General features: G+C 41.0%; 1 protein-coding gene across 2 annotated transcripts in view; it reads left to right on the forward strand.

Annotated features, from left to right (window-relative positions):
* The first annotated feature begins 274 nt into the window (after positions 1–274).
* The window catches only part of MYH7B (myosin heavy chain 7B), a 53,527-nt gene continuing 28,820 nt past the window's right edge, over positions 275–24,981 (forward strand). The window contains exons 1-15 of one of the 2 annotated variants that reach the window (XM_083618285.1): positions 275–652; positions 2,001–2,148; positions 4,344–4,447; positions 9,986–10,129; positions 10,687–10,843; positions 12,885–12,912; positions 16,142–16,238; positions 17,019–17,042; positions 19,287–19,379; positions 20,020–20,083; positions 20,196–20,294; positions 22,171–22,274; positions 23,076–23,214; positions 24,175–24,293; positions 24,817–24,966. In XM_083618285.1, coding sequence (XP_083474411.1) covers positions 2,052–2,148; positions 4,344–4,447; positions 9,986–10,129; positions 10,687–10,843; positions 12,885–12,912; positions 16,142–16,238; positions 17,019–17,042; positions 19,287–19,379; positions 20,020–20,083; positions 20,196–20,294; positions 22,171–22,274; positions 23,076–23,214; positions 24,175–24,293; positions 24,817–24,966 — 1,419 coding nt within the window. In that variant the 5' untranslated portion in view covers positions 275–652; positions 2,001–2,051. Of the gene's footprint in view, positions 653–2,000; positions 2,149–4,343; positions 4,448–9,985; positions 10,130–10,686; positions 10,844–12,884; positions 12,913–16,141; positions 16,239–17,018; positions 17,043–19,286; positions 19,380–20,019; positions 20,084–20,195; positions 20,295–22,170; positions 22,275–23,075; positions 23,215–24,174; positions 24,294–24,816; positions 24,967–24,981 lie in introns of those variants that run through there. The other variant, XM_083618286.1, reaches the window with a different exon arrangement.

A 24,981-nucleotide genomic window follows, 5' to 3' on the forward strand; every position in this document is an offset into this window, starting at 1 on the left:
AATATAAAATAAATAAAATAGTATAAAGCAATAAAAAGCAGGAGAAAGTACAAGGGGAACTGAACCCTGTTCCTTCCCATTTCTTTATCCCACTGAAAATCAGGTTTGATATATTTTGAATAGAACACTCTGCAGTTAAATGAAGTTGGAGTCACCCATGCCACTGTTTTTGAATCTGCAGTTTGAGATCACTGGTGGCATCCCTGAAGAAGGGATGGTTAACAATCCTGCTCAGCAATTTCCTTCCTGGTCCTGAAAGTTAAGAGTATAGGCCAAAGGCTGTGGTCGAAAGTTGAAACAATCACAACAGAAGGGGCTGAAAGAACAAATTATGCGATTGCATTTTGTGGTGTTCCTCTTCTGGAAGAGAATGGCTGTGAGAGAAGGTTGTGCTGCCTGTCAAAGCTGGAGCCCCCACTCTCTGCCTTTGTAATCGCCTGACAATACAGGAGTAAAAATAACCAGCCCGCATTTGCAGAGAGATAAAAGTTTGCCTTTTGTGTCTCTATGGGCAGTAGGGCAGCAGCACCAATGGAGCTGATATGACACATGGGAATTTCTGACATATCTCTCCCTACTCTGACCTTGAGGGACACAATAAAAAGGGGCTTCACAGCACACACACACACAGTCACTCAGCCCCGTAGCCAAGGTTGGTAATCAAAAGCATGTCTGTGTTGCATGTTTGTTCTGTGCTGTCACCTTACCTTCCTTAGCATGGCTTTTCGAAAAGAAAAGAGAATAAGGAACAGGATGTCTGTGGTTATCATGCTAACTCATGAGGCTGGTGCAGGGTTGGTGAGTTCAAAGGGAAAGATAAAAGAATAATGTGCATTTATTAAGATTTGAGTTCAGTAAAGCCAGTAGCAACAGTGTGTGTTATTGATGTTGTGTTTTAGCATGCATGGATCCTGAATATGAGAACTATTTGTTGCTGTAGCAACTTTATATTGGAATGTTGTCAACAATAGCCACTTATAAAACAATGAATGGTCCTGCAGGAGTTAATGGTCTGGCTGCACTCAGCACTCTTGTGTAATTCTAAATGGAACCTTGTCTTCTTAGGAATTTATTTGGTCAACTTAATGGATGCATCAACCAAACTTCTTCACTAGTTTGATAGAGAGTTCATGCAAAGCTTCCAACCATCCACATTACCACTCATGCATGGACAGGTCTGCAGATACTAGCTCAATCAGAGTAGAAGCATAGGGACCATCTGCAGAGAACTATCTCTGAGATGTAAATTGGCAAAAGTGTATGGCAGGAGCGGACAGTAGATAGCTCACAGTCCACTAGTGAACCACCGGCCAGTTTCAAGTTGACTGACCAGTGCTTACAGATTGTTGGGATTTTTGTAGAGAATGTTGAATAAGTTGGAGCTGGGTCTGATCCAACAAGCTGCTTCTTATGTTCTTAAGCAAGGATGCATATTCATGATCACCTACTACTGTATATATATTAGGAGATCTTTTGCACTCTTGCTTTCTCATTTAAAACACATACACGTAAAGGAACCAAAGGGAATCTTGTAAAAATAAGCCATCGTCTCAGCAAGAAGCAAGTCATCCCATCACTGTGTTACCAGATTAATAAAGCAAATTGCTATGTCAGTGATTTGGAATAAAGGTGTGATGGAGTGTACCAGGAACATATTGAAACAACTGTTGTTTGCCATGTATGAGGCATGCATTGGCCAAGAGACAGCTGGCTTTGGTTCACCCAGCAGAAAAGCAGTAGGCTGATACATTGGAGTGAGGTATTTATTCTGTTTAGATGTAGTACAAGTTGATGGACTTAAGTCTATAGGGACATACCGGGAAAGACAGATAGAAAGAAGAAAGTTCTAATTCTTCTTTTGACACTGGAAGAAGCTTTTCTATGTTTAGGTAGGACAGAAAATGAATGGATAGCATTTTTCTGCATGGGGGGGATACTGTGTTTTTTTGTAGCTAACTGGGCTAATGCTTTGTTTCTGTTCTCTCTTCTCAATGTTCTAGAGTGTTCAGATTATTTGTTTTCTGCTGTTGAGCACTACTCCTTGAGGCAAGATGTCTATGTTGGACATGGCTGAGTTTGGGGAGGCGGCTGAGTACCTCCGGAAAAGTTATGAGGAGATGTTAAAATATCACAATATACCATTTGATGGTAATGCAACTTTTACTGTTCTCAAGGGGCCTTGTATCCATGACCCCCTCCCTCTCTTTCTTATCAAGTGTTGCTATCATTTGCTTATATGTATTGAGGCGATTATAACCACTCCTAGGAGAACATTTGTTTACCTAGTGTTGCTGCAGATTAAAACCCATTAATTTCAGAGTATTTGAATCAAATGTTTATGAAATCTGATTACAACTACTGTATATAAGTTCTACTAATCATACAGCTCCATTTTGCAATTTGTAGGTAAACCTTTAGTAAGATTGTGTTTCTCTTGACGATCACACCACTACTGTAATATGTATATTGGACACGTGAACAAAGTACTTCTGGAAGGACTGTGTGAGACAAAAGTATCTGCTTTCTAGAAACCTGTGGAGAATTTAGTTTGGGAAGCTGTTTCTTAGCCATCTGTCACACTAGGGATAAACAATTGACTGCAGGAGTATCCAGAAATGGATACTCATTCTTTCCACCTATGCCATTATCATATTACATGTGGGCTATTCACTGCCATTGTTACAATTTACAGGAGTGATCTGTTTGGTTTCAGAATAAATACCCCAATGCTAATGCACAAGGAATGCAGGAACATAATATTGCTTTCTTTGTCCTAAAATACATTTTCCATCTGACTCAACTCTTACGGTCACAGGCAAATCCAGAAACAGGGACAAATGTCACCGGACAAAAATCTAGAAAGACCTGCTATATTTCAGCATCTCTTGAAACAATGGATTTCTGGATTGTCCCAGAGCAAACTTCCATGTGTCTGATTCTAGAAATTCCTAGTCCATTTCTGAAATCATTCAAGATAATGGTTGCATACACCCTATGTCTTTAAAGCACTTTTTGAAGCACATTTCCCCCTTCAAAGAATTATGGGCACAGTACGGTAGTTTGTTAAGAGTTGCTGAGAATAGTAACTCTGTGAGGGGTAAACTCCAGTAGGAAAGAATACTTTAAAGGGATTGTGTGTATGCAGCCAATCATTGTCTGCAATCATGCACATAGTTAATCCACCTAAATCCCACTGAAGTCAATGGGATATAGGCAGCCTATGCTCATAACTGCAGTCATTGTCTCTTCTACACATCCTTGGATTTTTTTTATCACAAACATTTACCTGGCAAATGCAAGTTTGCCTTTGATAGAGCTGAAATAATTGTGCATTTGGCCAGGATTTCAAAATCTGTGTCCAATCTTTGGAAGTTTGTTTTCTTTAAAAAAAAACTATGAGGGATACTTGGTGTTTTTTATCTATATTTTAAAAGATTTATAAGCCATTATAACATATAACAGAGGTGTACTTCTATACAGTGGTACTTCGGGTTACATACGCTTCAGGTTACAGACTCCTCTAACCCAGAAATAGTACCTCGGGTTAAGAACTTTGCTTCAGGATGAGAACAGAAATTGGGCTCCGGCAGCACGGCAGCAGCAGGAGGCCCCATTAGCCAAAGTGGTGCTTCAGGTTAAGAACAGTTTCAGGTTAAGAATGGACCTCTGGAACAAATTAAGTACTTAACCCGAGGTACCACTGTAATCTTAAGACTTCTGGATAACTTCCAGGGTATTTAAAACAAACAAACAAGGCAAGGCAAGGCAAGGCAAGGCAAGGCAAGGCAAGGCAAGGCAAGGCAAGGCAAGGCAAGGCAAAGCAAAAAAGCCATAAAACTTAATCCAACACCTTATTTGTTGTCTTTGCAAGTGACTCTAGAAGCCTTTTTCACCTGGAGGGCAGGGTAAAAATGCTTTCAACAAATATATATATGAATACTATTACAGGTATTACAAATTTGAGTTTGAGACATGGTTATGCAGTATTGTGCAACAAATTTGAGATAGGAAGGCTTGCTTAAATATCCCTGCCCCATTTATCCCTGCTCTAGCCCTTGATTCATTTGGTTTACGACATACTGTATAAGGTAGCAGCAAAATACACAAATCAATCCTAAAACAAGGTGGGTGGGTGTGAGAATTACACAACATCAGCTTGCAATATCCATGATTTCCGGGTCCATTGGCTTGGCTGGAGAATGAAAGGAGGAGAATACTATTGTGTTCAGTTGTACTGCTAAATTTTATAAGTGCATGTATGGAAACTACTAAGAATTGTAACCCTTATTGCTCCCTTTTCCGGAGTGCTCTCATTTCTCTTGTCTCTTTCGGGGGTCATAAAGGAAAGAAGAGGGCCTGGATCCCGGATGAAAAGGAAGCATATATTGAAGTGGAAGTCAAAGAATCCTCTGGTGGCAAAGTCACTGTGGAAACAAAAGACAAAAAGGTAAAAGAATTCCATACTGATGGGCGGACAGTGAAATGTGGCAGGGAGGAATTGAAAAGGAAAGGGAGCCTGCATGAGGGCATATGGCAGAGGAAAGGAGGGAGATGAAATATGCTTAAACATGTCACATTGGCCACAGTTCTTACTGACGCTTCTGCAATCATCAAGAATTAAAAGTGGCTCTTATGTTACAGGAGCTTCCCAGGGCTCCATCACATGCTAGTCTTCTGGGACAGATAACACAGGAGAGGCGCAATGATCTTGTTTGGTTGATGATGATGATGATGATGATATTTTTTATTATTTATATGCTGTCCATCTGACTGGGTTGCCCAGCCACTCTGGGCAGCTTCCAACAAAATATAAAACACAATAAAACAACATTAAAAACTCCCCTATTCAGGGCTGCCTTCAGATGTCTTATAAAAAAAACTCAAGCATGGGAAATAACCTCATTATCATTCCCTCCCATGTAGTCTCCCCTGTTAAGACCAGGCTTGAAATTTGTGTGGCTTCATCATTATTATGTTGTTTTTTGAAAGCTGGGTTAAGATTTTAACATTTCAATCTGCTGTCTCTAGGGTTCATTTCCACTCCTCATTTTAAAGGGTGAATCTCCTTTAGGATTGATTATGGATTTTCAACTACCCACTGGCACATGGGTAGGCAAACTAAGGCCTGGTTGGCCAGTTCCAGCCCAATCGCCTTCTAAATCCAGCCCAGGGACGGTCTGGGAATCAGCGTGTTTTTACATGAGTAGAATGTGTCCTTTTATTTAAAATGCATCTCTGGGTTATTTGTGGGGCACAGGAATTTATTCATATTTTCCCCCCAAAATATAGTCTGGCTCCCCACAAGGTCTGAGGGACAGTGGACTGGCCCCCTGCTGAAAAAGTTTGCTGACCCCTGCACTAGCATAACGAAGTCCCTCCTCTTCTCTCCTATCTCCTCGCTGCCCCCACCCCAATCTGCTTTGAAGGGCCAGAAGTTTCCTCAGAACAGTACAGGGAGAGGAGATTTTCTTCTATCAGGCAAGCGGAAACGCTTACACTGATGGAACAATTTCCTTAGTGCCATGTTGTATCCCACCCATTATACTTTCCTGAGAACTGTCCACTGCCCTGTGATGGCTTTTATGTCCTGAACGGCTGTTTACAAATCTTTTAATAAAAACAAATATAAACTAAAATCCTGGAATAATGTGAGGCAAAGACACAAAGGAGCAGGAATTATACCACTGCTGTAATGCAAGAACCACCTGCTACACAGTCAAATGAAACAATTATTATTTATTCCAATTATTTATACTGGAATTATTTTGCTGGAATAGGAGCAGATGCTATCCTTGCCTGCCTGCCTGCCTCCCTCTCACAATAGTAGTACTGCTACTACTACTCATATAGTAGTAACAGTACTCCTACTCCTAATATACTTTTAATTTTTATAGTGCTTTTTTCCTAAATATGAGAGCAACTTCACATACATTAATTCAACAGCAGAACAACATAATTTCAATTTAGCAATGAAAAATTGTTTGGTTGTCGATGAATTTTATGACTTTGACATGAATTTTCCTTACAACTCAATCCTTCCAAATAGCACAAGCATATAGTTTCAAGAAGATTCCTTTTAAGGAAAAGTGTTGAAAGAATTAGTGAAATACCTTTCCTTGTCCCCTAATTTACCCTCAGGCAATCAACTGTCTCAACCTGACAGCTGTGACAACATTCCATAGCTGTAATGACTTATTTTGTTTATCTGGTTGCTACAATGGATTTGATTATCCAGCTTGGTTCAGGAAATAATAGAAAAATAATAGGCTAGGTTTTCTTCTCAGATAAGCTATGGTCTATCAATCTACACGCAGGAAATAGAAATCACCTAAATTGTTTTTTGTTTTTGTTTTTTGTAAATGATGCATTTATTGCAGAATTGTCAGCCACTATTTTTTCAGGGAATTGACTTAACAAGCAAGATATCTGTACAAAATGATTTTTTAACATTTATTGAGAACTGATGCTACTGCTGCTGCTAGTGCTATAAATACCCATTAGGCTTTTAAAAAGCAATTTTACATTTACATTAACCCTTACCAGGCATTCACTCTAAGATAACCAGGCACTGCAGTGACAGGCTTTGCCCATAACACACATATCTTCATTAAATTATCTGCAGAGATCTTATACACAGACATATGGACATGCAATGCCCTCTGTTATACCTTCACTATCTCTAGACTGAATACTTGAAAAGTGGATAAGCAAGCAACACAATGTTGATATTTGTACTTGATTTCTATGGTGCTATATCTATTCACAGTACTCAGTTGCTACATTGATTTAAATGGGAATAAAGTTTGTACTCTGATTTCTATTGCCTTTATTGAGTTGCTCTTCAAGGTGGCAGAACGCTTGATAGTTTTTAATAACCCAGCAGCTGCTAAAAAATCCACTAGGTCAGTCTCTCAGTTAATCTTAGTCAATTCATATGATTAGTCCATTTAGTTAGTCCATTAACCAGTCCCCAATTAAATTGACACGTGAGGAAAAAGCATTAAAAAGCATTCCTTTTTTAGGATGATGGTTGTGTGTGGTGCAGCAGACATTTTTAGAATAGGTGTTATAAGGACTGGCCCCGTCTTCAACTTCTCCACACATGTTGGCCCTGCGGAAACCACCCTAACCTTCCCGCATTATTCAGGAAAGGAAAGCCCAAAAAGAAATTCTAAGTGCATTGGCTGAGAGCACTTAGATGCCTCGCTGCAACTGGAAACCCCGTGTGATTGATGTTCCTGGTTATAGGGAGAATTCTAAGCACATTCAGCTGAATGTGTGAACAATCTTCCTTCCACACAGCACATTAAGGTCTGAGGCTACAGCTGGCAGGGATTACTACATTGGACCCCACTTTACCCTCAACAGGCAAACATCCAAATAGACCTGCTCAGTGAGAGACAAAAAGAAATACCTAATTTAAGATGGTGTGTGCATTTTTGTTTATTATGCATCGGAATTAAAAATTATAATCAGCTGTCCATCAAATTAGATGAGGTACATCATCACTAAAAATATTTGAACCCATTAATCAAGCTGCTGAATCAGTTATATGTTGCAGTCCTAATTAAAGTAATAATAATAATAATAATAATAATAATAATAATAATAATAATAATAAAATTTTATTTATATCCCGCCCTCCCCAGCCAAAGCCAGGCTCAGACAACAACAGTAAAAATAGCACAGTTTACATAAAACCTTCTCTTGATGTTAATTCAACATCTAATAACTCTTATCTTCAAACTTCTGAGTGACAGCAAGATAGCTAATGGCTTCCTGCTTCAGGCTTTGGGTAGCTTTTGCTTTCAACCAATCTGTAGTACTGAGATTTTCCTTGCAGCTCTGGTTGATGAACTGTGCATAAAGATGAATAAAACAACAGCAACAGCAACATCCCTATATCTTGTTGATCCAAGCATCTGTAGATTCAGCTCTACACTTCCTTCCCATTACCTTTTAGGGCAATACACTAATTTGGGTTACGCTTCTCCAGATCTAGAATTTTCTTCCCCATGGAAATGCACCAGATGTCAACCACGAGCTCAGAGGTAGAACACACATTTTGCATGGATAATATCCCATGTTCCTTCCTTGGCACCTCCTAGTGTGGCAAGGGAAGACCTGTCTCAGAGACCCTGGAGAGCCACTGTTCTGTGGGGCAAATTCAATAAGCCAATGATGTTTATTTAACATATTTCTATTTTACCATTTGTTAGTAGCAAGAATTAAAGCAATTGACTTAAAACCAAATACTGCGTTAAAAATTATGGGAAAACAGCAATAAGAGACACCTAACAATAAAAACATCAGCAACAAACCAGCAATGAACTGATAAAAACAGTACAGTATTATTAAAACCGTGGAGGATCTTCAACTGGTGCCTAAAAGTTATTAAAACAGGTACTAGGCATATCACCCTGGGGAGAGCATGCTGTGGTTGGCCACCACCACTACGAACACACTATTTGACTTATTGGGCTGGGTCACATGACACAGTAAGTTAAAGTAGGGCTTACTGAGACTGTGAATGTGTGGGGTCCTGGAGGGGAGCTCGTAGCCCCTTAGCTCTCCCCTTGTCTTTTTTTAGACCTGGACAGTGCTGAGCTAAGCCAAGGTTTGCCTTAGCATGTTTTCTTAGTCTGGGCTCATGGTTTAGCTCTCTCCTCACTAACCATGAGCCCAAACCAAGATTTGTTCCGGGTCATTTTATGTTGATATAGATATACATTTTATAGGAATTTTAAGAATATATTTTAGCATATGTTATACATTGTAAACCATCATTATCTGGGAACAGCATGGCTTAGAATCCAATTATTAATAACCAACCAAATAGATATATAACTAATATTGTTTCAATCCTTGGGACCAGCTATCTACTTCTCAGCAGACTTCCACTAATGCCTAGCTATGTTTCTTCAAGCTTCCAGGTTATTTTGTTATGTTTTTAACCACTAGTCATGTCTTCCTAATTAAGCTGATACTGGCAAGGCTTTTTTTTCATATGAGCTTTAACATTTGTTAAATGCAATTCATTCTCATCAGGCACAGATGTGTAATATGATAGTTATTCCAGTTCTTAGATTTATAGGATCAAACTAATTCCAGTTATTATAAGTAATGAATTGTATACTTCAGCTGTTTGTCTAAATAACCTCAAACCTTCCTGATTAAAACCCTGTGGCATATTATTTTGTTTAGGTTATATTTATCCATAGAAACCCTTGACAGCAGCCGCTGCATTGCACCACAGGAGCAATTGAAGTGCAATTACAGGAGTCACGACAAGATGTGACTAAGCCCTATTAAATCCCTAAGGCTCCACTCTTGAAAGTCAATGGGATTTACTTCCCTGTCCCATATGTGGAGCTGGGTTGCTAGTCCTTGCCCAGTAAAGTGCTGCGACCAAGTCTGTCTTCATATATTTCTAGTCTAGGAGAAAGAGCTGGAGAATTAATCTAAAGTGCTCCTTGAGTATGGCCAATTCCACAAAGGAAGTTTCATAGGAGGATATTGCTGAAATTCTAGGAACACAGAGTTGCAAGGGGCCCAATGGCTCATCTGTTGCATGAAACACAATGTCCAAATGTTATGCGTGATGACTGGTGGCAGTGCAGCCTTTAGACCAAACTTTTTAAAGACCTCTTAACCAAAAGTGTTCAATGAAGGGGAAAGCCATCACTTTTATTTCCTGCTTATGGGTTTCAACAGCACCTCCTTTGCTTTGCTTTTTGTAGTAAGTATTACAGGCTTTCATTACACTCACAAGATAAGACCAGAGCAGAGAAAACAAAACCAAGGATGGCAATATGAAAATCTGACACAAACTGCACCTCGTTTTCAAAATACATTTTTATTGGATTTAATAATAAGTAAGAATAAATTCCACCATTCCACCACTGCAGTTCAACATCCTTGTTAAGAAAAGAAAACATTTCTTAAGAAATCCCTTTGTCAAAATGTTTCTGTTTAATCCCTGCAGACTGTGGTTGTAAAGGAGGATGACATTCAACAAGTGAATCCTCCCAAATTCGACATGATTGAAGACATGGCTATGTTAACTCATCTCAATGAGGCCTCTGTGCTGCATAACCTGAAACGGCGTTATGCCAAGTGGATGATCTATGTAAGTAAGACAAGGGTACCATGTCATATGTCTGAATCAAAAGACCCAGAACAGATTTCTCCCAATTCACATCCTTTTGCTGTCCCAAATAGCAAGGTTTGTGTCACAAAATCTCACCCCACCCCCTGCTTTAACTTCCATTATATTAGAAATGTTCCCCAAATTTTGGTTCTAGACACATAGAGAGTAGCTGCTTGGTACCTTTGATTAGATGTTCAGTTAGAAAATGTCCAGTGATGTGTGTGAGAGAATATCTACATACAAGTGTTGATACTGCGTGACTCAGAAGAGTGAGTAAATAATATTTGTTCCCAAGCATGGGTTCCAATTCAGGTTTCAGTAGCAGGGTTGCAAGCAAAGAGATTTAATAGGGTGCATTTTTAATCTGCATTTGTTATAGTTATTTCATATTAGGCTTCATGACAGCCAGAAATAAGATGTTCCTGAGGAATAATCACACACAAGTCCAAAATATGTTGGTGGGGTGGCTGCCATCTTCTGTCCCATCCGAAATGGGACTAAATGGTGATGTATTTTTACTTTTTCTTTCCTCTCAGACCTATTCGGGCTTGTTCTGTGTCACCATAAACCCATATAAATGGCTTCCAGTCTATACTGCTCCTGTGGTAGCAGCCTATAAGGGCAAGCGGAGGTCTGAGGCACCGCCCCACATTTATTCCATTGCAGACAATGCCTACAACGACATGTTACGTAGTAAGTATCTTATCCATTGTCTCATTGTTGTGGGAAGGAAGTTCAAAGCTAGCCTAGTCTTAGCCATTGCATTAAAACATTCCTAGCATTGCCCCAACTCTTATTTGATTAGCTTCATACTTCTCTTGCATTCCAAACTCACAGAGAGGGAAACAGTCCTTTGTCCCAGAGGCAATGAAGCTCTTAATTTTCTAAATGCTTTCAGTTTGTTTCTCTGTGTGAGAATTAATGTAAGAAACAGAGAGAGAGGGAAAGAGAGAAGATAAGATGGCAGAAATTTTGGCGATTAGAAAAATGCATCTTGTGGTGTTTTTCTTACTGCCAATAGACTGCTGTAATCTTCCGTGTTCCCTGCTTCAGATGTTGCACTGCTACCAGACTACTAGCTTCCTAAGCAAGGGCATTCAGAAAGGGACTGTAGCACTTCAGAATGCAGATGTGGGAGGGATGGCATGTCTGAATGTTCCCCTGCATCAGAAATTCTGTGCATATGGAATTCAAATAAGTAAGAAGGTTAAGCTGGAATTCTAGGGCTGCGCCAGTATGGTTTCCTTCCTCTGTGCTCTCACAAAATCTGCCTCGGAGGGTCCCGCAACTCCCTTGGGCTGATGCAGAACGCTGGAGGGGAGAGGAAGAGGAAGAAGTTCTGTTGTATGCTTGGAAACCCATTGAATCAGCAGAGCTTCTGCCTTGCATATTGGTCGTTCTCTTGGATGTGTTGCGAATTTATTTTGCATTGCTATATGGCAGGGGTGGCTAACTGACCTGTGTTCAACCCACTGACAGTAACACCTATGTGAAAGTGTGTGTGGTCAAAGTGTGTGTGGCCCTTTTTTTAAAGGGACATTTTGGGGCAGGAGGGTGTGTGTGTCACATTTTTTGGCATCACAGAACCAAAGCTGAAGACCACAAGAGCATTGGAAAACAATAATAATTAGATTTTTAAAGGGTCAAATTTTAGGGGACCTTGGAAGTGCCACAAAAACTAGTTTGGCACCATAGTAGCACAGGGATGGTGCAGGGCGGTGTACTTATGAGTACAGGAGAATAAGTATGGAAATAGGGCTATAAACTTGAGTTGCAGCTGAACGGGTGGCTGAGTGCTAGCCCTAATTTTCTTCTCAGCTGGAATCACTGAGCTAAAACAGGGAGGGGCTACCAATCTGAGTACAGTCACCTACAGCTGCAGGCATATTCAGTAAAAAAGAACTAGACTGGAAGAAAAGAGTTGAAGCTCAGTAGCAGAACAGCTGCTTTGCCTGCAGACAGCGCCTGGTTCAATCCCTGTCATCTCCAGGTAGGGCTGGGAATTATTTCGTCTGAAATCCTGGACAGCTGCTGCTAGTCAGTGTTGTCAGTATTTAGCTAGATGGACTAATGGTGTGACTCAGAATAAAGCGGCTTCCTATGTAGGGAGGGATAGTCAGGTTGAATCCTAGTTAAGTCCCATCATGATCTGCCTACTGGAGTGGAGGGAACTAAGGCCAGATTTATTACGGTGGACGATGAAGTGTTCAGATTCACACCATACATTTAAAGCACAATGATACCACGTTGAAACAGTATTGGCTTCCTCCAAAGAATTATGGGAGCTGTAGTTTGTTATGGGTGCTAAGAAGTGTTGGTGCTAAGAAGAAGACCCCCTGTTCCCCTCGCAGAGATATAATCCTCAAGAGTGGTTTAACCATCAATTTCTCTTCTCAGCTAACTAGGAATTGTGGCTCTATAGTAGGGGATAGGGCTATTCTAACGACTTTTAGCATACTGAACAAACTACAGCTCCCAGAATTCTTTGGAGGGAATCCATGACTGTTTAAATGTGGTACCATAGTGCTTTAAATGTATGGTGTGCATGTGGCCTTAGTGGAATGTGCACACACAAAAACTATGATGTCATGGACAGTGTCGACAATCAACAGCAATTTTTCATATAGCTTAACACTGAAAAAGCAAAGCAGTGATCAGATTGTGCTAGGAAGAACCAGTGGCAGAGCCTGAAAGTAACTGTTTGAGTCTAACAGTCCTGCTTCTTGTCTTCCAGATCGTGAGAACCAGTCTATGCTCATCACGTAAGTTCTGTCTTTATAAGTCTGTTTTCTGTTTTGTATTGCCTGCAAGCTAGGGCACTTCCAAACTATTTTGTGGTGGGATTCAATCACATACCAGCAAATACAAGTTGTCCAATTATGGTTGACTGTGAACTCTTGTGCAACCACAAAGGCTGTGGCCTTTTGCTATAAAGAAAGTGACAGGATGCAGTGGAAAGGGTAGGATAACCCTTCCTTTGAGGCAACATCATCGTTTAATCTCCCTGCAAAGAAATGAGGATGAATGTAAATAAACAGGTCATCTGGGAGTGCCCTTAAGATGCAAGGTCTGATATGCTTTCCTGGTCTCACAATATTGGTTATGCATGAAAAGAAACTGCAGGCGGAGGAAACGCCCCTGTCTCCCTGTTTGAGAAAGCCAAATGGTTTGGCTGCGCTGTAGGGTCTTTACACTCCCTTCAGTTTGTTGCCTAAGCACAAGCACACACACACACACGGCAGGATTTCTGGCTCTTACATGTCAGCTAACAGCTGCTATAGCCCTTCCAGGAGTACACTGCCAACAAAAAGTAGGGCAGAAAATTCCTCTCATTGTGTGGCTGCTCATATGTTGTTTATTTGTATTTCCTGTCTGCTTCTTTGAATGTGACTAGTTATTACTAGGGCACAAAACTGGGGTGGGGTGGGGTAGGTCCTGTTCAACCAATCCATTTCCATAGCAAATATCCCAAGATGGCAGAATGAAACTAAAGAAAGCCTGCACAACTCATGACCCATGAGCATGACACTGTTCAGCAATCGCGTGTTGCATCTTGCCAGGTGTTCCATAACAGCTCCCCTAAGAACATCATATTGGAACATGAGATGAGCCCTTCTGGAAAGCCGTCATGTTTCCCCATGTGGCCATTCTGATGCCTCTGGGAATCTCACAAGGACATTGGTGCAATAGTATTCTCCTCCTCATGTTCCCCAGCAATGGGTATTCAGATAATGTATAGTCACCCTGCCTAGTTTTCATTGCTATAACCTGGTATTGTGGCTGCTATCAGACAGTAAGAAAACATGGGTTTCTTCCATTGCCTGATGTGGCTGGTGGGCTGTATTCAGCTTGGATGGTCACAGGGTGTGCAGGCCACCTGATCACAAGCAAAATATTGCTGTCTTAGAGCGACACATATAATTTTCACCGTTTCACTTTTAACACATAGAACTCATGCAGTCAACCTCCAAAGAAATTGGGGAGCAATGCATATGTGTGGATAAGGATGGGGGGGGGGAATTGTATTCAGGTTCTCATTTGAAGCTAAATCTCTCAAATCCACACTTTCCAAAACAATATGCAAACTGAAACATGGCTATGCTTTGAAATTCTCTCCCGCACACATACATACATACATACATACATACATATGCAAAGTGTGCAAAAATGGATGTGAAAAAGAACAAAAAATGCATTTTACTAGGGAAAATTGCTTGCAGAAATGTGCACATTAGTCAAAACTGCATCCAAGAAATGTGTTTATTGGGCTACATTTGCACTAAAATGCTGGTGGATTTTCCTGAGGAATATATATATATATATATCACAAATTGCTGCAAAATGTGGAGAACTGATTTCAAGATTGGAAAAATGAGAAACTAGGACAAAAAAATTTGACAGATCCTTCCATCCCTAGTGGGGGGTGGGATTAAAAGAGAGAATAGAGACATGGTGTGGTTGCCTTATGAAGGATAATGACTTGAAGGAAGGAGACGAGGTTTAGCTAAGTAGGGGTAGAGAAAGAGGCAGCTGATAGGATAAGGGGAGGATAGGAAATGGCTACCTCACAGCTGTGGAGGAATGTTGGGGTGGCTGAGGCCCAATTGTAGAGGAGCGAGGAGGAAGACATGATAACCGAAACAGCCATGTTGAGGAGGCTATATAAAGCCTAGTCTAGTGCCAGAAGCCCCTGACGCTTGAAGCTTTGGCCATGGCCTAATTAGGTAAAGCAGGGGTTGATAGCGTGCAATGTTTGGCTTTTGTCCTACAGAGGCCTCACTCCCCCCACTGCCGAGCATGTCTCTTTGTGTGCTGGGATTACAATGGAAGAACAGCTAACTATAGGCATGAAATCAATGCCAGGCCAGTGCCAGAGGGCTTTGCAGAGAAAGGGGCAGGAGGGAGGGTGATACTAGCCTGCTGATGTGATAAAGAAGCCTGGACCCTGGAGCCAGCCTGCTGGACTTGGGCCAGGAATACTTGGAGGCCCTGCTTCTATTCCATGGGTGAACTAATTTTTCTCTGGATTTGTATCGAAAAGGAAGGAAAATCTATCTCCTCCTCCTTTCCAGTAACTTCGTGATAAGTGCATTTTCTGCTTGAGATAAAAGTGGAAGTTTATTAACCACCTGTAGCCAGTTCATTTTTGCCCATAGTAAAATGGCCCATTGGAAAAACAAGTTCAGCTGCCTTGTCTCCTTTTCCATTTAAAGTGTGCCTTGTAAAAGCTCTTACAAGATATACACTAAGAATCTGCACTCTTTGCAGCCCTGTTTAGGGAAGTTTTTAATGGGTGACATTTTAATGTATTTTTAATCTTTGTTGGAAGCCGCCCAGAGTGGCTGGGGAAACCCAGCCAGATGGGTGGGGTACAAATAAATTATTATTATTATTATTATTATTATTATTATTATTATTATTATTTGCTGTTGCTCTAGGAGCAAAATGTAGGTGCATTTACATCAGGGCAAGGGGTTAAACCTGCGATTCTCCCACTGGCATCATCATCGGCCAGCATTACTGATGGTCAGGAATGAAGGGAGTTGTAGTCCACTGAGGCCACAGGTTTCCTTATGCTTGAACTACATGTTCACTGCTCCATTGAAGGCAGCCCTTGCAGCACAAGGAACCCATGTGTGCCAAATCTGATATAGGTCTTTCAGCCTGCAGGTGGGGACACATTTTCAATCCAGCAGGAACATCAGTTTCCCACACCGTTTCAGAAGCAATGTCAGGACAGCTTTTCCCCATGTCACATCACCTTTGCTTTTTGGGGGGAACTTCTTCTACCCTGGTTAACTCTCATTCAAATGCCCCCTGCATGCCAGATGCCACCATACCCAAATAAACAACCCTCCCCACATGCCCCCCAACTCTGCTGTATATTTCTGGGTGGGTGGGATTTTGGCTAGCTGTTTCTGTGTGCCTGTGAAATAACCTTTGACAGTAGCTGCTTCGTGTTCTTGATCTGTGTATTTCTATTACTCTAAGCGGAGAATCTGGTGCTGGTAAGACTGTAAACACCAAGCGGGTTATTCAGTACTTTGCCATTGTCGCAGCCCTGGGTGACTCTCCGGGCAAGAAAGGAGTAAGGCCCTCATTTGAAAACCTTTTTTCCCGTTTTTCTTTTTGGCTGTTTTCTTTTGTTCATTTTTGTTTTGTTTTGTTTTGGTCTTCTTTTGTGTTTGGCAGCGTGCGTGGTGGACGTGACTTTTTCTTTTACTTTGAAACAAGCAAGGCTTGAAAAAATTGCTTTGAGGGAAAAGGTTTCATAAAGCGGGCGCTGCTAAAAACCCCAAGCAGTGGCTGCTTTACGGAATTTTTAAGTCACTGGCTTTTTCCTCCACTCCACAGTTTTTCTTTTCTGAAAATGGGGGAAATTCCCCAAGGCATTCTTGTAACTCTTTCTTTTAAGCCTTGCTTTTTGTGATCCCCTCCCTCCGTTTATCTATACTGTTCCCTTTGATTCTTTTTCATCTTGTATGTTTTCTGACTCTCTTTCTTCTTCTTCTCACACTCCTTTTTTTTCCTTTTCCTTTTCTTTTTAAAAATACCCTTCTTACTTCTTGATTATTTTTGGACTTGGGTTACGCCAAAAGAAATTCACCAGCATTGTTTTCCTTCCCTGGATTTTGATTTTAACCCTCTTGCTTCTTGATGCTGTTCTTGATCTTGATCTAATCTATTTAACATATTTTAGTGGGTTTTTTGAATAATAAAAAGTTGGGATTTTAAAATTTAAACAGTTAAACTTTTTTAACATTCTTCTGGACAAATCTGAAATGTCCTCCTCTTTGGATGGAACTTTCTGTGAAACTGGTTTTATATTTCTGGAATTGTAATGCTATTTTCTTATCTTTTCTTATAGCAAGCTCCTGCCACTAAAACTGGGGTAAGTATTTAAAAGAAATAACTGACTTCATGTTCAAAGGCAGAGAGATAAAATAATACCTTATTAGTTCCAAGAAAATGGTACCTGAGGAGCAGGCAACATGATAATTAGATTCATGGCAGCTCTTTCCAGTCCGTGCCTGTGGCTAGTTGGCCATATGAAGAAGCAGCTGTGCATATGATTAAACTTTTTGTGCACTGACTTCCATGTTGGACCATTTGAGCATGCGAAAGGTTTGGTCTTGTGCATGGCACAGTATTTCTAGACTTTTATTATAGTTGATTGGGAGGTCTCGTGCAACAAACCAGCTTCTCCAAAAGCTCAGTTTCGTGTAAGGTAACATTTGCCTTGGCCCAACATAATCTAACCTCCCTGCAAACAAATCAGGATGCATATTCAATAAGCAGATCGTCCAAAAGTGCCTCCGGTTGCTGCATGTGACCACTTGGCACCAGATGCAGAGCTGATACATGTGGCAATTTTAGCTGACCACTACAAGCAGAATGATTGCGTGAATCAGCATTTCTGTCTTCATTCTAGTGTCCAGAAATATATCCTATATAATATAGGACTTTGTTAACATACAAAGCATCTCACTAAAGCAATATTATAGGGTGCTTCCAAAAATCTGTAGAAAAGCAACAACTCTTCATTCTTTGCCTTTAATCTGCTAAACATTAAAATGTGTGTGTATTTCAATTGTTTAGATATTTAGAAGTTGTTCATTTTATTCAAGTTCTTTTGCTCTTCGCTAATGGTAATCAACTAAGTTTTACTGAAAGTAGACCCACTGAAATTAATGGACCTAACAGAGGCCTGATTGTTTCAATGGGTCTAAGCTTAACCAACTTCTTTCTTCTTTGGCAATCACTTGTAGCCAAGTTAGATTATCTTCCATGAACATGGTCTTAACAGTAGGGTTGCCATATTTCAAAAAGTGAAAATCTGGACGTTTTTGAGTTATTTTTGAGGAAAAAATGACACTGCTGACATGGGCTGCCATATGTCTGGATTCTCGTGGACCTTTCGCCAATTTCCACCCAGACACTGCTTGTGGCTATAGTATTCCGGATATATCTGGGAAATTCTGGACATATGGCAACCCTACTTAACAGTGAGTAGTGGCTCTTACTCCCAGGAAAATGGATTGCGTACTTAGTGCTTTCTAAGTTTCCCTTCATCTTTTAAGCTTTAAAGGCATGAAAAAGAAGAGGCATCTTTCCTTTCCTTTTGAATGAGTGGTGGTAATACAAAATGTAAATCTCCATTTTTCAGAACACATCATTTCAATGGTGTTGCATTCCAAGCCAACACAAGAAGCATAATTAGAAGCAAACAAATCCTCTGTCGCTTTTGTATTAATGGCCCAGATTAACTATCCAAGACTGAATTTACACCCCATGTTTGTGGTTCAGGCTCCTATGTCCATCTGTTCATTTCTGACATACTGACACCTTCATAAGTAGCCTGAGGGTGCTTCCAGATGGAGGCATAATACTGTAAACTGGGATGTTGCACATGGGTCTTTGGCATCAGTTGTTGCTGCTTTTTTGTTTTTGTTTAAATAATATTGGATTTTCTCTGGAAAGGGCAAATCCAGATTAAAGGGAAGGCAGGGAGATATGAGCTGGTATTTTGATGACAATGACGTCATGTGGACTCTGTAAAAAAAATAAAACCAACTTCCATACTTGAGGAGTGCTGATCCCACAATAAACACCCATCTGGATCCCTTTGTATGTTCTCTCTCCATTCTCCAGTAAGAAGCATGTATGTTCTCTCTCATTGCATTGCTTATATGTAGTCTCAGAACATCTCTCAAACACAGTGTTCCAGATTCCAGAATGTATGTGGCTCAAGCTGCCTCCAAAATATGAGTGGACTCTTCTAGATATGGGTAGCCAACATACTGCCCTAGAGATGTTTTTGGAGTGCAGCTCCCCTGAGCTCCAGCCAGTCTGCCTGTGGTCAAGGATGATGGGGTTTGTACTTTGACAACATTTGGAGGCTACCCTTGATTGAGGGTTAGAGAACCTTTTTCAGCCTAGGGCTGCTTTCTCTTCTGGGCAGCCTTCCAAAGGGCCACATGCCAGTGATTCAGGAGGCAACTGCTGATACTGGTCAAAGTTTAAGAAAGTAATGGCATCCTCTATCCTGTGATCCTCATCTTGCTCCCATCAGTATTCAGATAAATCTGGCTTGCAACACTGGGTATTTGAACTATTCTATGTTTATGTGACCTAGGGTACCCTTGAAGATCAAATCATTGAGGCTAACCCTGCTATGGAATCCTTTGGCAACGCCAAAACCCTGAGAAATGACAATTCCTCACGATTTGTAAGTATTTTTTAAAAAACAAAAGTACAGTACAGAGCATTTATACAGGCAGTATGCATATGTATTTTTTTTTTGGTAAGCCTATAGAAATATTTATGATATAATGAAGCGTATGAAACAAACTATTTCCATATCTATAAATTCTCTTATTCATAAGTTTAGCAGATTATACTGACGTTTTGATATTCGGAACAGAGAAATCAGCCTCTGAGGAAGGAGAGTTATGACCAAACACAATATGATTAAAATGTGAATGCAATTAAAGCTGCACGTTTATGTTATGGAAATAGCAAGTATGGGAAAGCATGAGGAGACTTGGGGCTGTGTGAAAATAGGTGGGGATGGGAAGCTTAACTTCTTCCTTACCTGTCACAACCCCAACAAAAATCTGAAGCTGCTATTTGCATGTCAAGGGGCAGCTCCATTGGTGCCAGTAGGAGTTCCCTTTGAATAGCAACTTCAGAGGCTATAATCAGACGGCACTTTATTCCTCTATCTGGCTGTTGTCTGTCAGCGCAGACAATACTGGCCTAGATGCACAAATAATCTTACCTTGAATACAGCAGGTTTCCTCTTTAAGAGCCTGCAGGTCATAGTGAGTACTTCTATTCATTTTCCACTTTCCCTCATATCAAAACAGGGCAAGTTCATTCGCATCCATTTTGGTCCTTCAGGGAAGCTGGCTTCCGCTGACATTGACATCTGTGAGTAAATGGCTGATGTCACATGACATCCCATGTTGTTTTTTACTTGAGCAGTTTGATAAACCCTTGAAGTAGTAACCCCACAATCTGATTTCTTACCTGTTGTTTCTAGATTTGTTGGAAAAATCAAGAGTGATTTTCCAGCAGCCAGGAGAGAGAAGCTACCATATCTACTATCAAATCCTTTCTGGAAAGAAGCCAGAACTCCAAGGTGAGAGGCACTAAAATAATATACAAAGAAATTTGACAATCAGGTTTGGAAAGCACAATGCAGATGATCACAAAAGAGCTGTGCTCAGTATGATATCCCTACTGAGTAGGGATGGGGAATAAATTCAATTCCATTCACATTTAAAAGCAAATGTGCACTTTTCAAAACAATGGGTGGCCCAAAACACAGCTATCCTTTGAAATTCACACTTCCCTGAATTGTGTAAGCCAAGAAATGTATCACAAAATGCAAATAGTAGGGAAAAATAACATACAAAAGTGCATTATATTAGGAGAAACTGCTTTGCGAAAATGTGTATGTTATGCAAAAATCATACAAAAATGTGTATATTAGGAGAAATTTGCACGAAAATGCTGATGAATTTTCATGAGGATCTTCTTTTAAAAAAATCTCAGACTGGGGAAAAAACTGGAAACATAAGAAACTGACCCTGACAAATTTGTCCATCCTTCCTGCTGAACACTCCTAGATGCCACCAATGTCAACACACCTTATATCTGCTCAGTACTTTTGAAATTTAGGCTAACCCAGTATTTGTGACATTGGCACTGGTGCTTTGAAAAGGCTTGTGCTTATGAGTGCACTTAAATTGAACCTTGTTTCTGAGACTTATTTATGTAAATACATTTATAACTTGCTTCCCCTCCAAGGACCTCAAGGCAACCTGCCCACTGACTATCACGGTTGGATGTAGACTATTGAATCTGGCAAGTTACAAATGGGAATTAAGTTTTAAGAATGTTTTAAGTAGCCCTCAAACTTCAATTTCAAAAGTGAAAATTGAGCATATTTGAAAGTACAATTCAAATTTTGAACATTTTATCATTTTTTAAAATTTGTCCAAAATTCTGTTTAGTCCTAAGCACCTTTTGTTCTTGGGTCCATGATTCTGAGCACACCAGAAGTTAGTTTCATTGCATATCAGTCGGATGTTTAATGTAATTGATTCAAAAGCTGTACCTCTGAGCCAGATCAAGAGATGGATCATAGAAACATAGATGTGTGTGTGTGAGCAGGCTCACACACATGTATCACCCTCTGGATCAGAACCTACAGGGGATTATTCAGATGCGTATTTGAATACAGTTGTCATTTATGCAAATGCCGTTAATTGGCATGTCATTACTGTCAACAGGATGCCCATTTTGATGGGCATCCCTATCTACATATTGATGGAACGGGTAACTGTGCTTGACCAGAACTGGATCACAGGGAAGGTTTGCACTTGCTCCCTTTCAATCTTTCTCTCCCTGTTTGCTCCTACAAACCTCACACAAATAAGAGCACCGTGAGCAGGGAGGTCCTTCAGACATATTCATGTAGGACCTCTCTCTGAGAGGATGGCAAGCTTGTCCAATAATGATCCCTCCCAGTCATGCTATGATCTGCACTCAAGGCATCTTTCCAGTATGGAACCCGATGCTGTGAAATAGGAAATGTAGGCGAAACCCTTTTCCGACCGGACAGGGATTTTTAGCATAGTGTCCTGTCATGGCAGTAAGGAATCTGGGCTACTGCCTGCTGCTCTTGCTGCTCAGTGACAAACAATACCTTATTAGGCAGGTCTGGAGAGCTCTACTGAGCAGTAATCTTATCTGGTGCTCACAAGGCCAAGGCTGACCACTTCTAAATCAGTCAGCGGCCCAAGGGTGTTCCTAAGATAGCTGGCGGGAGATGCAACTATACAATGCACATGCCTTTCTGGTAGCCGTGTAATGGAGACTATGTGGCCTCTGAGGCTGAAACTTCCAAGCTGATCCTTGATTCATAGCCACTTGGTTCATAGTTCAAATTGGGCATGTACCCACAATATGCTGTGAAACAAAGAATGCATCTTCTGTCTGTTTCCCCCCAGATATGCTGCTGCTGTCTTCCAACCCCTATGACTACCATTTCTGCTCACAAGGTGTAACAACTGTAGACAACCTGGACGATGGAGAGGAACTCTTGGCTACAGATGTATGTGTTAATCCACTGTGAAATCAACTGGGGTGTCAAAGTCTCTTTGTGACGCATGGACACAGTCTAGCCTCATGAACTGCTTCCGAGACCCATTATTTTTTAAGGGGGGGGGGAGAAAATGAGTATAATAAGCACAATTGTTTTCCACAAAGAATCCTGGAAACTGTACTTTACACCCCCCAACTGAACTAGAATTCCCAGCACCCTTAACAAACTACTGTTCCCATTTGTTGCTACATAGCTAGCCATTTCAAATGGCACTGGTGTGAATCATGCATCCTTTTCTTATTTAAGGGGTGGGGAGCCTGTGTCTTCCCAAGATTCTCAGTCTGGCACACAGCACTCTCTGTGGGATCTCTCTCTCTCTCTCTCGGCCACACCCTTCTCTCCTCACCCTCTTCTACCCCCTCCACAATGGTTCTGCCAACCAGCCTCCTAACAAAAAGTTCGTGGGCTTCTGGATTTGTCTGTTTTAGATTATCTGCACGCTAGAAAATTTTATGGCAGGGGTCTGAAGGGTGCACCATGGAAAACACTATGAACTCAGATGCACAGAAAATGCAAAATAGCAAAAAACTGCATATATAGGCTGTTGAGCGTTATTACTTAATTTTAATGAGGTATATTTTAGCAGCATGAAAGAAATGCCAGCTAGACAAGCCGGTATAGTGCATTTGTCATTTGCTTAGCATTTGCATCACCAGAAGGGTGCAGCAGTCCTTCTGGACTGAGGCCAGTACATCCTGAATTCGTCCTTTTCTGTTTGTTAATCACACCTTGTTCTGATTTCCTCTGCAGCATGCTATGGATATCCTGGGCTTCAGCAACGAGGAGAAATATGGCTGCTATAAGATAGTAGGAGCCATCATGCACTTTGGCAACATGAAATTCAAGCAGAAACAACGCGAAGAACAGGCAGAGGCTGAAGGCACTGAAAGTAAGGGAGTTTGCCTACATTGCTGCCTACAAATCCCATTGTGGCCGCCAGATCAGTCTGTTGCAGCAAAACTAGCAGTCTGGTGGTACTTGGAAGCAAAGCCAGCGAAAGCACCTGACCAGCTCAAGCAGCTGCCAAGCCCAGTGGCATTCGGGACCCACTGCTGATGTCTATCCTGCCCTCCCCCCTTTTAAACGCTCTTACTTTCTCTCAGCAGCCATTACCTAGCTTTTTGCCAACTCAGCTTTGGGAGCATTTGTGAATGAGGAAATGGCTGTTCTCTGGAGCTACCAAGATAAACTTCCCCAGGATCCTCATGAACCAGGTGTGGGGAGGGCACAATTGCATAGGTGCTCACTGGACAACACCTTGCTGTTAGCTCCCTCAGACCTTCTGAAAAGACTAAGGTCGCTTCCAGACAACCTGTTTCTTTGAGAATTCATCCTTATTTGTTTGTACAAAGTTTCTGGGGAGTTCTACAAAATCCACTGTTTATGAGCAATCTTTCTTATTTGCTTGCAGGAAGCTTAAACTATGTCATGGGCAAGGAATTGTTACCCCACACTTTCCAGTGCATTTTCCTGTCCCTTTCTTTACAGCAAACAATCCGTTTTGGGGGAGGGTTGTACAAGAGTGGTATAATCCATGTCAGTGGCACAACGTGAACCTGTCAGTAGGCAATTGAACCCCACCAGTATAATGCCAGTCTGGAAGCAGTCATACAAATTCATTGTGGCATCATCAGCTTTTATGGACCAGAATGTACATGTGTTAGGATTTATAAATCTCTGATCTTATTATTACTACTGGAGCCCAAATTGGTCTGCCTTTAATTGGCTTGAACTATAAGCAGTTCCTGCTGGGTGGTAGCTCTTAATCAAGGGGTTCTAAATTACAGGAACCCACATTTATTTCTTATCAAGACCACTTTCTTATTTATGATTTTTTATTGCACTGCAGGTGCCGATAAAGCATCTTACCTCATGGGAATCAGCTCAAGTGACCTGATCAAGGGGCTGCTCCATCCTAGGGTGAAAGTTGGAAATGAGTATGTGACCAAAGGCCAGAATGTGGAGCAGGTAAGCTTCTTGGACTGTACGGCTTGGCCTTATGCAGTTTCCCATAGGACCTCTTAGCGATGTACCTGGGAGAAAGGTTGTGCATCTTAATCTCTGGGTTAAGACGTGTCACTCGTGGAAAATATATATTTCAAGCAAAAGAGTGGTGGTTATTTAATTGCCTGTGCTTAAATTAGCAAATAGCAGCAGTGACATATGCAGCCTGATTCTTGGCATGTTTCCTCAGAATAAAGCCCAACTGAGTTCAGTGCGCATACGCACAGGATTGTCTCTTTAGTTATCCAGGAACTATTTCATCAGTGTCAGCTGAAACATACTGATTCTATTTTATAAATAGCCTCCCTCCCTTTTCTGTGCTTGACCATGTCGCCAAGCACAGTCAGCTGGGTGGCGTATAAATAATAAACTAATTATTACTATCATCATCGTTGTTGTTATCGTTATCATCATTATTGCTATGTAACACCATCAGAAACGAACAAATATAAATTCTGACCAATTATCGTTACATAATTATTTGCAGGTTGTGTATGCAGTGGGAGCCTTGGCGAAAGCTACCTATGATCGCATGTTCAAGTGGCTGGTTTTTCGTATCAACAAAACTTTGGACACTAAGCTAGCCAGGCAGTTCTTCATTGGAGTTCTGGACATTGCTGGCTTTGAGATCTTTGAGGTGGGTTTCAAAACT

The sequence above is a fragment of the Podarcis filfolensis genome, assembly GCF_964270895.1.
Source record: "Podarcis filfolensis genome assembly, chromosome: 6".
NCBI classification, from domain to species: Eukaryota; Metazoa; Chordata; class Lepidosauria; order Squamata; family Lacertidae; genus Podarcis; species Podarcis filfolensis.